Source organism: Rhipicephalus sanguineus, chromosome 6 (genome assembly GCF_013339695.2).
Source record: "Rhipicephalus sanguineus isolate Rsan-2018 chromosome 6, BIME_Rsan_1.4, whole genome shotgun sequence".
NCBI lineage: Eukaryota > Metazoa > Arthropoda > Arachnida > Ixodida > Ixodidae > Rhipicephalus > Rhipicephalus sanguineus.
In genome coordinates, this window is record NC_051181.1 from 25,550,944 (window position 1) to 25,564,377 (window position 13,434).

Sequence of the window (13,434 nt, forward strand, 5' to 3'; positions counted from 1 at the left end):
AATACGTGTTGCCGATGGCGGTACTGTGGAAGTCATCGGAATGTGCACTGCTCGTGTCAGCATTGCCGGTCGTCACACCGTCGTCCTTTTCGCCGTTCTGGCTCGTTGCCCTGGTGACCTCATACTTGGCCTTGATTTCCTTTCGGCACACTCGGCCTTAATTGACTGTTCTTCCGGCACACTCAGCCTCGATCTTCCTCTTCTCGCCGATACCTGTGAAAAGCCCGTCAGCCGCTTGAGCCCAACCTCTTTTGTTCGCCTGCCACCTCGAGCAGTGACGCACGTCTGTTTGTCATCGACCCCTCCAGTTCCCGACGGCGACTACATCGTTACACCTATAACTGACGCGCGACTGACGCGCAATATTACTGTGCCGCATACCATCGCCACTATAGTGGACAACTCCGTCTTCCTTCCGCTCCTCAATTTTGGCCTCATTCCCCAAGTGTTGCCCTACCAGATGTCGCTAGCCCAACTCACTGCTATAACCGACGACGATGACATCAACGTTGTCGCCGTAACTGCTCCGGACCACGCTGAATTGTCACGGTTACCCGGTTCTGACGACGCCATTTTTCGAAACATGATTGGATCAGACCTTTCGCCTGATCAGGCCGACGCCCTCTCCCAGCTTTTGACCTCCTATAGTGACATTTTCGATATTCATGATCGTCCCTTGGGCCAGACTAAGATCGTCACTCACCGAATTAACACAGGTGACTCTGCGCCCATCCACCGTCGGCCTTACCGCGTGTCTGCATCAGAGCGAGCAGTGATTCAAAAAGAAGTGGCCAAAATGCTAGCGAAAGACATAATAGAACCATCGTCTAGCCCTTGGGCCTCCCCCGTGGTATTAGTAAAGAAGAAAGACGGTTCCTGGCGTTTCTGCATTGATTATCGGCACCTCAACAAAATTACCAAGAAAGACGTGTATCCTCTTCCACGTATTGACGACGCACTCGACTGTCTCCATGGCGCCACCTTGTTTTCATCTCTCGACCTCCGATCTGGCTACTGGCAAATTGCTGTAGACGACATGGATCGTGAGAAGACCGCCTTCGTTACCCCTGACGGCCTTTACCAATTCAAGGTCATGCCCTTCGGTCTTTGCAACGCTCCAGCAACCTTCGAGAGAATGATGGACACGCTGCTTCAAGGATTTAAATGGTCGACGTGCTTGTGTTACTTGCACGACGTGATCATCTTCTCACCCACTTTCGCCACACACCTTGAACGCCTTTCGACCATTCTATCAATATTCCGACAAGCTGGCCTCCAGCTCAATTCCTCGAAGTGCCACTTCGGTCTTCGTCAAATCACTGTGTTGGGCCACCTCGTTGACGCTTCCGGTGTACGACCAGACCCGGCCAAAGTCCGCGCTGTAACGAACTTCCCCGTTCCTCGCTCTGTCCATGATGTTCGCAGTTTTCTGGGCCTGTGCTCGTACTTCCGCCGTTTCGTTAAAAACTTTGCGGCACTCGCACGCCCACTCACTGACCTTCTCAAACAAGACGTACCGTTTTGTTGGGGTCCTCTCCAAGCTGACGCCTTTTCTCAGCTAATCACCGCACTAACAACACCACCTATTCTTGCACATTTTGACCCAGATGCTCCTACAGAAGTGCGCACAGACGCTAGTGGTCACGGCATCGGTGCAGTATTGGCCCAAACTCAGCGGGGCACTGATCGTGTTATTGCGTACGCAAGTCGGCTCCTCTCGAAGTCTGAACGCAACTACTCTATAACAGAACGGGAATGCCTTGCCCTAGTCTGGGCGGTTTCAAAATTCCGCCCTTACTTGTATGGCCGCCCATTCCGTGTCGTAACAGATCATTACGCGCTCTGTTGGCTTTCTTCACTGAAGGACCCTACTGGACGACTTGGCCGGTGGGCGCTGCGTCTTCAGGAGTACTCCTACTCAGTTGCCTACAAGTCTGGACGCCTCCATCTGGACGCCGATTGCTTGTCTCGTTACCCTGTCGAAAAGCCAGACGGCTCGGTCGTCCAGCCTAGCCCAAGCGTCATGTCCATGTCTCAGTTTCTTCAGATTGGTGAAGAACAACGTCGCGATGCTTCATTGCGATCACTTATTAGCCGTCTCGAATCTGCCCCTAACGACGCGTCACTCCGCATGTTCGTCCTGCTGAATGGCACGCTGTACCGTCGTAGCGTTCTGCCCGATGGCCCCGAGTTCCTTCTCGTCGTGCTTAAACATTTGCGTTCAACGGTCCTGCATGAGCTTCACGACGAGCCCACTGCAGGCCACCTGGGCATATCTCGCACGTACGACCGTGTCCGGCGCCGCTTCTTTTGGCGCGGTCTCGCCCGGTCCGTTCGACGTTACGTGGCCTCCTGCGATAAATGCCAACGTCGGAAGCGTCCTGCCGCACCCCCTGCTGGACTCCTTCACCCGATCTCCATCCCTACCGAACCTTTCTTCCGTGTTGGTGTAGACCTTCTCGGCCCTTTTCCTGAGTCCAACTCTGGCAACAAGTGGGTCGCCGTTGCTATAGACCATGCGACCAGGTACGCCATCACTCGAGCGCTCCCCACCAGCACTGCTACTGACGTTGCCGACTTTCTGCTCCACGACGTCATTATACACCACGGAGCTCCGCGTCAACTGCTCACCGATCGTGGCCGCGCATTTTTGTCACGAGTCATTGACGATCTTTTACGCTCTTCCTCAACGCAGCACAAGTTGACCACTTCCTACCATCCCCAAACAAATGGCCTCACCGAGCGCTTAAATCGCACTCTCACGGACATGCTCTCCATGTACGTCTCATCTGACCACCATGACTGGGACCTGGTGCTACCTCACGTGACCTTCGCTTACAATTCATCGCGTCATGATACCGCCGGTTACTCACCTTTTTATATGCTCTATGGCCGTGATCCGACGTTACCACTGGACACCCTACTTCCGGCTACTACATCTCTGCCGAGCGAATACGCACGGGATGCTATCGCTCGTGCCGACCACGCGCGTCAGATAGCCCGCTCTAGGCTGTCGGCTTCACAAGCAGCCCAGAAGACCCTCTACGACAGCAGGCATGTCGACGTTCGTTTCTCGCCTGGTTCCCTAGTTCTCCTGTGGTGCCCGGTTCGTCGTGTTGGCCTATCCGAGAAGTTGTTATCCCGCTACATGGGTCCGTACCGTATCGTCCGCCAGGTAACGGACGTCACCTACGAGATCGTTCCCGTTTCCGAGACTACCCCGCCTGCAAACACGCCCAGTGACGTAGTGCACGTCAGTCGGCTAACGCAATACCGCCCTCCTTCTGAAGAACATGGTTAAAGCGCGCCGAGACGGCGCTTTTACCGCCGGGGGTAATGCTACGTAGCTAACCCATCAAGAGCCAGACATTCGGCGTACAGAAGACGACAAAGAGGACTGGCCTGGCTGTCTGCTGTGGGTGCTGTCCTCCATCTTGCTCGATGCTGTGCACATCAGTGTAAATACACTTGTAAATAGTCACGCCTCGTGTCATTTTACGTAACAATATATCCCACAAAATTTCCTGATTAACGTTGTCATACGCCCCGGTGATATCTAGATAAGCTACGTATAAAGGCCTGTTTTCTATTTTCGATACTTCTATACACTGGGTGAGAACAAACAATCGTCTAGAGAAGCAAGGTGGGAGCGCCCCCTGGTTGTCCTTCGGAGGGTACAAAGTGAGCGCGCATAGCGCTTCTTAAGCTTCATTGTAGCTCGGCAACGGCCATGGACACAAGAAAAAGAACGTTAAGCAAGGGAAAATAGACAACCACCCATTTGTAGCACGAAGCCTTTCTTGAAGATTTTCAATATCTGTCCAATTGCTTCGAGTTGTCGATGAATTCGCCTTCGCGCTGTCAATTGCTAGCTTCCTCGTTAGCTCAATTGGTAGAGCGACCGCCCCGGAAAGGCGTTGGTCCCGGGATCGAACTCCGGACGAAGACGAATTTTTCGGCGACTAAGAGGCTTTATTTATGAGAAATCCGAATGGATTTCCTTGTGGCTTCGTGCTCCAAATGGGTGGTTGCCTATTTTTCCTTTTTTAACCCTTCCGCCACCTTGCGGGATTCCGCAGAACTGATTTTCAAGAAAAAAAAAACATTGATCCCTGTGTCATACGAATCGGTATAACACGAAAGTGAAACGTGTCTTCACAGACGTAGTTGCGCGTTGGTTGTGCATTCTTTCGCCCCAAGCGTGAAGGAATGAATGCTGCAACATCAAATTGTAGTGTTACGCGAAGAACAGCAAGCCGCTCGAAACTTGCCATGCGCTGCTCAAGCAGAAAGGACGCGCGGAACGAACATACCCAGGATGAGCGCGAACTGTCACAGTTGTAACTTATTTCTGTGTGAGCAGCGCGCTCCTTTCGCAAAACCGGCCGCTGCATTGAGCGAGGTTACATTCGTGCTATCAACGGAAACTTGCAGGCAGAGCGCAAGACGTACAAACCACCGAGATCACGAGATAAGCGCACGCACGAGCGACCACGCACTGTCGAGGCGCGCGCTAATCCGCGCGGGGGACGACTTTTAAAGCGCGCTCTTCTTACGCTCTTCCAGCCCTTCGCGCCATCTCGTTAGTCATAACGAAAGCACGCTGTACCGCCGATCTCTGAGTACCGCCACCGGCAAATGGTGTACATCATAGATATTCATACAATAACCCAGAGAGGAAACTGGCGCTGCGAACGTTCAACCACCATGGGAATGATGGGAAGTACAGGCTACGGATTGGATTGCGTAAGCTAGCGAACTATCTACGGATATTTTCCTACAGTTTCAGTTTCGTTCTTCACGAGGCGTGGGTAATGTGGTGCGTTGCAAAGCACTCAACCAGTGTCTTTGTTGTTAAAAGAGGCTGAAGAACGCTAGATCTCTTGGTTTGCTGCGACGTTGCAGCTTTACAGGTTGTGTTTGACAGTTTTAGCAAAGCGTCGTGCGCTCACCGCTGTGCATAGATGTAGCGTCCCATGCCAGTGCAGGAAAGTGCACGGAGTTCACTTTTAACACGAAAGTGTTTTATGCCGGGGTCCACCAAGACTTCACTGACGTATTTCCGTCACGGATATGACGTTCTTAAAATGTACACGAACATAATACAAAGAAAAAACCAGAAGAAAAAGTTCCACAAACATGGAAAATTTGGGAATTGAACCCACGACCTCTCGGGTCCGCGACGATGGATCGCCGGGCGTTTAACCCATTGCGCCACAAACGCATTTGCGGAGAGCTCCACAGACGCGCCTTACATATCTAACACTCCTCCGTGTACCTGCGCTCTTGCTCGGGGCGGTGCCGCCGCCTACGAGCAGAAAAGAGAAGTACTGCATTATGACACTAACGCGCACCGACAGTCAACGCTTCGGTGGTCTCAGCACTACGACGCCTCGATGCCAGCATTCGAAGGGACGCTGGCATTAAGAAGTACTACCAACGCCACCTAGGTGGCGTTCGGCCTACTCACCACAGCGGAGCGTGGCCTCCTCAATTAGCTCTGAAAATGTTTCTGAAGTTGATCGCGGAGGCTGCAACTGCGACGCGCTATACGCGCTGATTTGACTCGGTGACGATTCAGTTACGTGCTTCGTCTTTCGCGTTGTGCTAGCGTGTGCAGCATAGTGCAGTTTCCATATGCACCAACGGTGTTTCTCCGCTCTCTACTGATACGAGTGTGATGGCACCGACTACGAGAACTGCGGCATTAAGCGCCGTCGAAAGACAACGACGTCGGCGAGTTAACGTCACGCAAGTGAGTTTGGTGCAGCGATGGACACGCCAGGGGGGAGTGGGAGGCCTTCGCACGTTCACGGCTCAAGCTGAGAACTCTGCCTCTCGCTTTCCAGAAGTTGACCGCATCGCGACCCAACAGGCTGCCATACACACACCGAACCAAGACCGAAATGATCGTACCTTCGCCGGAACGACCCGCCAGCGGGACGCCGCTCGACAATACGACGCAGGATGCCCAGCGCACCCACAGGATGGTCCACGACCCACAAATCATGCACCCTTCGCTGCAGCGGACCGCGAGTTCACCAAACGATTCAGTGACAACCCGTTCGGTTTCGCCTGCACGGTTTGCGAACGCCTGTTGTTCACGTGTGATTTGCGCGATGCTCCGGCGCGTGCAATGCAGTGTCTCCGGACAATGTATCCCGGTCGCCAGTCTTTCCAAGACTTCCGCTTATGTGCCAAGTGTGTCACTTTCGTGTTCTATACCGATTCCTATATCAGAGGGATCAACCACATTTTTTTTGAGGAGCGCTACTTGTCAAAACTCTTTCAAATCGACTGCAAAACGACGGCGACGCTAAGTAGACGCACCGTCACGTTCCTCTGACTCGACTTCACAACAAACCGAGAGATGCGTTGGGGGCAGGCCACTTAGACAGACGCATCTGCGATCGCAGCAGATGATACGTTAAGTGTTTCTCACTCAATACGGTACTGTTATTTCCATAAATAGATAATGCGGACTTTCGAGGGAAAGACAAGCGCATTTTCTTCAAGTGTTGTAAAGAAAATAATTCATTATATTGTGATGCCAAATCCGGAACACAATTGCGGAGCAATGCATACCCTGGTGGTTGAATTTGTCCAGGTTTCAGTTCTATCCTATGGTCACGCAAACTTTTTGCAATATGTTGTACGTACAAAAGAATAAAGCAAGTTCGATTTGGAAATAACTTCATATCACTTTGTTTTACACTCGGCAAATGAGCATCGCGAATCTCAAGAACCTAATTCATCCGAAGCAAATCCGAAGCCTGTACTTCCCATCATTCCCATGGTGGTTGAAGCGCCGCTCAAGAAACCCGCGTAGACACTAGCGCCAGATTCCCCTCTAGGTATTATTGTAAGAAACTCTATGGTGTACATAAATAGCTCGCCGTTGGCATTGCAGAGAACATGCCGTCTGTGGCGGAGTCGTTTCGCGCTGCGCGCTGGCGATCGAGAGGTCGTAAGTTCGACTCCCGGTGACGGAACGTTTTCTTATAGTTTTTTTCTTTGCCATATGTTAGTCTTTATATTTTACAGCGTCATATCCGTGACGGAAATGCGTCAGTGGAGCCGTGGTGGACCCCGGCATGAAACACTTTCGTGTTAAAAAACGTGCGACGACACGCAGCGATACCTTGTATGAAACGTTTATTTCCGTTTTCCAGCGGTATCTCTATACTCACCATCATGTGACACGTGTACATTCCAGTGAAACCTAAAAAACAAAAATCCGCAAATGACGAGGCACTTTTGAGATTGACCTTATTACATAAACAAGGATTTCACACTGTACAAAGACATCACAACTCTTTTTCAGATAGGGAAATCGATCGGTTGTTGACACCTACGTGAGCAAGTACGGCTATGTTACCTGCTTCTATAATAAGTCGCGTCACCTTGAACCTATTCCTGTTCAAGATAACCGCTTCAGGAATATTTGAATAGGAAATAAGAAGTTTCAGAAAATTTCAATGGGAATAGGTGACCACGGCTGCACGACTATAGAAGCACGCAAGATAGCCGTATTTGGTGAAGCCTGAAACCCATCGATTTCCCTTCCAAAATACAGTTGAGATATCTGTGTACAATCCGAAATCCTTGTTTAAGTCAATCTCAAAAGCGCCTCGTGGTTTTCAGGTTTTGTTAGGTGTCAATGAAATGCGCACGTGACATGAAGTTGAGTGGTACAAATGCCGCTTGAAAACGAGCATAAACGTTTGTTGGAAGTTAGTGCTGTGTGTCGTCGTGCGTTTCATTCTGGTGCCCATGTCGCTTGCCACGCTACAACGGAGCTTAAGAAATGACCCACTACCAACAAGGCCACGTATCTACCCTTTTTTGGGGCATATCGCGCAATCCGACTCATGCGATATTTAGGTATCATATACGCTGCCGCCGACGGCGTCCAACGCCGGGCAGTCACCACCAGACAGTCACATTCCGCTTCTAATCAACCACTTAAATCTTTCACCCCAGTAAACATATTTGGCACTGAGAAAGTCGAAGCCGATCTCTTTGCAGATGAACGCTTGTAGGATTTAGCGAAATTGTTTGCACACTTCATGTTCATACAAGCTTGAAACGGGTTTATTCTGAGGGGCTTATTGCAGGGCGTTTCTTTATACAATACTAAATCTTGAAAAAGTGATCTCATTAAGCATAAAGGTAGACTTTCTGCTAAAATAATTTAAGTTGATGCCATTATTTGCACGAAGAATCTAAATACGTGTAGCATCGACCAACTCCGCACGTTTGCTAAAGAACCTCCAAATTGTAGCCGCTGCGCTTGTCAGACGTATGCACATGAATTCATCTCTGACAGCACACCGCGAAATTCGATGTATTGGCCACCAAACACGCGGAAAGTACGCACTGTTGTTCTAGGTGATTGCTTAAGACACTCGTTTGTGCATTCGGGCAAAAAGTGAGAGCACCTCACGCTTTGCGAATGTGCATCCTGAAACTGATATCACAGAAATTCTGAAAACTCCCTCCCAGTGGTATGACTTGCGAATGGAGGGGCGACAATTCCTCTGTGGAAACATTTGTTCCAGCCCGGCTATTGGGAACGTATTCGGCAATGTTTAATTAACTTGCGGTTTTGAGTTTTCTGCTTGCATGTCCGCCTGATATTAAAGGCGAAGACACTTGACTAACGAAGGCCACTTTGACCGTAAATATGTATGTATGTATGTATGTATGTATGTATGTATGTATGTATGTATGTATGTATGTATGTATGTATGTATGTATGTATGTATGTATGTATGTATGTATGTATGTATGTATGTATGTATGTATGTATGTATGTACCTGCCATTCTGTCTGTCTAGCCGCCGAAGTTTCGGCTTGATGCTCTCGCGCTCGTTTCACAAACGTAATTCGCCGTTCATACACGAGCTTAGCAGCGCAACACTTCGGTTTCTACAGGCAACAAGGACAGCCATACCCTAATATCCAGCTAACAATGAAACGTGGCAACATGAAATGAAAAGTCACGTCGATAAAAGATGAGATGGCCTTATGAGAAACGGCTGGTCGCAGAGAAGCCCACGCTAGATAGAGCATGAATTATTGAAAAAAAAAAAGGCGCATAAAAATACGCGTGAGACTGGCGTAGCCTTTTCTATGGAGCGGTCGTGCTCGCACGTACATAATGAGGCTAAAGCACCTGAATAAACTAAAAGTAACGCCAACTGCTCTCTCCTCCTCCTGCGCCGGTGTTCGCTCACCCTTTTGTCGGCCGTTGCTCCCCCTACGCTGGGTCGAGCTAGCAGACACTGTCCGCATTAACCGCTGTTGCCGCAAATCGCTCGTGTTCATCACCTGTTATTTTCATGTTACGTTATGGCTGGCTGCCGAATCATTGCAAGAGGACATCGAAATGTTGTTGCGCATGGTGGCTTTGTTAGTGGTGGTGAGCCACTGAAATATGCCGCGCGCGCCCTCAGTGTTGGTGGATTGACCGAAGCTCATCGCTTCTTTTCTTGAGGAGAACTACTTCTTGGCCTGGTTGGTATTGCTTACTGTAATGAATTTTGCAGCTAGTATAGACAATACACACAAAAAAGACACCGCCCATGTTGCCGCCCATCTCGTCATGCTCGTGTCTTTGTCGTGTGTGTTGTCTTTACTAGCCGCAAAATGTCATACAGGAAGCATTGCCAACTAGGCCGAGAAGTTCTCCTCAAGGCTAATGACGGGCAGCCAGTGTATATGTGGTGTCGCAGGTTTCACTGATTAGTGTGCTACTGATCAATCAGGGAAAGCAATCCATCGACGAGGTGACTACCGTGGTTTTGCTCACAGGAACGTCACGCGAACCCACACACTGTATTTGTGTGAACTTTTTCAGCAACTTTTCTCGCAGGTGTACCTTCTTGAGGTATAGTCCTAATTCGTAAGACGATTACAATGTTCGAAGGCCTGAGCTCGATTGTTGGCCAGGGTGGCCGCAATTCGACAAGAAGGGAATGAAAGAAAGCTTGTGTACTTACATTTCGATGCACGTGCAAAAACAATCCGTGGTCAAAATTAATTTGACTAGTCCCTCACAAAGGCATACCAGTAATCATATCGGCTTCTTGACACCTCACACCTCCCAAAGGATTTTTAGGACGCCTTTCCGATGGATGCTAAACTGATATCTCATCGTGTCTTTATTGAGTGTTTCGTGGTTTGGGGGAATTTCCTTATTTCTTGCCTTATTCCTGTAAATCCAGCTTTAATTGCTGCTTCAGATGTCCGTCTGGTTATATTGTCGTTCATTCTCCTTATCTGCATTTTCTTGTTCTTTTAAAGGCGCCATGAATCGCTTTTCGATGTAATCTCGCAAGACCTCAGTGTTGGAGACTGTTGCCTCACGAATAAAATGCCGCAAAAATTTAATTTCTCTAATCCGCCAAGAAAGAGCGGGGTTTGTAGCTCGCGTTAAGCGCTTTCTCTCTACTTTCGAGACGACAAGCTCGCTGGAAGCTGTGCAGGCGGGTATGGCACGGGGAAAGAAGTTACGTCAGCGCGTGCCATAAACTTGAGTGCGCGTGACGAAACGCAATCGCTCTCTTCAGTTGTGATGCCTGCGCGCGAGTGTGGATCACTGTGTTATGTTAAGAGACTATGGAGCACAGCGCCGGCATGTTGCGGCACCCCGTGGCACGGAACGCATTTGATACAAGCGCCGCTCTTGATGTACGCCGGCTATTGGTAAATGCATGCTACCTGCTGTTCGACGTCAAGCAGCAGGCGCCGGCAGCTCCGAACAGAGTCAGCGCAGACCACTGTATAGGAAGAGGGCACCTGATAAAATGGCAACTCCACGTTCCCCTTGGACACTCTCCTTGCCGCGCACGAATACAAAGTATGGCCGAGATATTCTTAGCAGTGTCTGCTATCCGCAGGATACGTTTTCTCACCAAGCCCGATGGATGGTTCATTACTGCTTTAAAGAGTCGTATTTTTTTTCGGGGGAAAAATTGAATCTCACCTCTTTTTAGTCTAACTAATTCGATGTTTTCCTGTTATTAGTGGTTAATTTGCCTCTTCTTCGGCGCAGGTTCAAGGCTAGTTTTTGACGCTCTGACCTATGATCACAACATTTTACAGTGCCTATCACGTATGTCCTTTAGTGCATGTGCCTCGATCTCTGCATATAATGAAAGCCATATCGTTTATGGTTTCTCCGTTAGAGGCATTGAAATGTCTACTTTGTATTCTTGCTCATTTGGAATACGTAGCTGATTACGCGAAGTTGGCATTGTTGGCGACTGACACTAGCACCTCTCATCTATTCCTACTAGAGTCGATACCGTGGTTACCACTGACATCATTCTTTTTTCCCTTTGTTCATTACAGACTACTACTGGGCATCTTCCTGTACGGCTCGGCCTGCAACTACTCTACTTGTAATTTCCTTACTGTGTCATGCAATGCGACGACTCAAGTAACTCGGCAGACAAGCTCCATTCAAGTGACATACTCTAACTACCACGCTGACCGCTTCAAACCTCCGTAGCGCTGCAGTGGACAGCGTAGAAAAAAGAAGGGATGAAGACAAGTGCTGACTCTCAGCTGAGGGTTTATTGTAAATAAAATACGCTTTCTTAGAACTCCTTATTCTCTCGACGTTCCGGACAGTGCCCGGTTTTTCTCAATAGAGAAAAATATCTTACACTAAGCTCCATGGGAAGAGGGGAGAGGACGGAAAAGAAGGGAGGAGAGAGATAGTAAAAGAAAATGGGGCATCTATGCATTAGTGGTACGTGAGTACCGCAAAGGTAGGCTGCACGCGGGCAACATTGGGCGGCGGCGGCCATGTCCCTTCCAGACCTTACGGCGCGTTGCTAGCGTGTGTTGAGAAGTGACCGATCTTTTAGCCTCAGTGCCGTGTTACGCTCGGCAGAACGGCATTATGTGTGTGTGTTTCTTCAAGAGGATATTAGAAGTGATTTCCAGTCATCGACAGGTATGGATCGACTACGCGGTTAGCGGTGTATCTAATGAAACGTACGGCGAATGTTGCCATGTGCTCGCGAACTCTCTTCATGGCTTCATCGGTATCTTTTCGTGTCACGCCCGGGCGTGTTCGCTAGGTCCGGAGCTGTAAACATAGTTGCATTAGCGCAGTGACATCGTGCGAGATGCCAATTACTTCGAAATTTGGTGAATCTGGACTCTTTGCGCTAGCGTTGCAGTCGGTGTTCCAGGATTACTGCACTCGAGAACGTTATCGAACAACATAGAGAACATTCAACATTGCGTCCTTCGACTGATCGCTGACGCATAGCTTGCTTGCGCACCGTGCTTGCTGTTCAACTGGTTGATATGTGTAATAGAAGTTGTGTGTGTACGGTAATTGGAAGTTGTGCGCGACGTCTTGATTCGGAACGCCAGCAGCCGAACGCACGGGCGAATCGGCGTGCGGTAGGTAAGGTGCATCTTATCTTGCGATACGTAGAAAATAGGCCATCAAAAATGATTGACATCACTACTTGTTTGATTTCCTATTTCTTGTCTCCTTAATATTCCCAACGTTGCAATGAATTTGCAAATATTTTGCTGTGTTCCGACAAACAGTTCTTTTTTTGGCGTTGCCAGCGCGTAAACAGCTGGGGTTCGGTTTCTGCACTGCTGCACTTTTGTTTCATAATGCACTCTTATCAAAACTTCCTCGGCGTAGAGCTTTATGTTCTTTTGATCAGAAATAGCACATCCCGGAATTTTTAAAGCGCATGCTACTGCAACACAGTATGTATATAGACCTAGGGCTCGCATAAAATCGACTCCCTCAATGCGTGGGATCTGCTTTTTCTTTTTTTTTTGCTGTGACCATTTCTCACCAACTATACAGTATTTTAAGGGTACGCTCGGCGCAATACAACATTAGCAGCATTTTTTGTCAACAAATTTAAAAATACGCTTGATAACATGGCCTTATACCAAGTTTATCAACAGAGTTCCACGCTTCTGTTTCGTGCAATGCCAAATGATCATGCCAAAATTGCCTTCAATGTATACCAGTAAACAGTTATTATTTTAATAAATCTTCGATTTCGCTCTCGTGCGTGACACGCTTATAACTCGGATAGCATGCGTAAACTGTTCAACGGATCGAGATATGAAAGCCGAGCAAATAGAAAGATATGTAGTTTTCAATATCGCTGACGATAGCGAACCGAAAAGGTGAAGTATCCTGTCGCATAAGATCTTTTCCAGCAAAGTTAGTGTAGTTCACTGCAGGAAGGAGTGTTATTCGAGGGGGGGGGGGCGAATTCGTTCAGGCGAAATATGCAGCCACGTAAACGGCGCTCTTTGACATTAATTTTTCCCACACGGCAAACGAGATTCCCAGAGTAGCTCACCAGTAACGTTCGATTGATGGTGAGCTAGTCTCTTCTGGCATTTGCATGCAGTGGCGTAGCCAGGGGGTGG

At 48.9% G+C, this 13,434-nt stretch overlaps 1 protein-coding gene across 1 annotated transcript in view; it reads left to right on the top strand.

The window, feature by feature from the left end:
* Positions 1-11,470, top strand: part of LOC119397137 (UPF0462 protein C4orf33 homolog) — a 94,668-nt gene extending 83,198 nt beyond the window's left edge. Inside the window, exon 6 of the mRNA XM_037664576.2 lies at positions 11,359-11,470. Within this exon, the coding sequence (XP_037520504.2) occupies positions 11,359-11,450 (92 nt within the window). The 3' untranslated portion in view covers positions 11,451-11,470. The remainder of the gene's footprint in view (positions 1-11,358) is intronic.
* Positions 11,471-13,434: the final 1,964 nt, after the last annotated feature.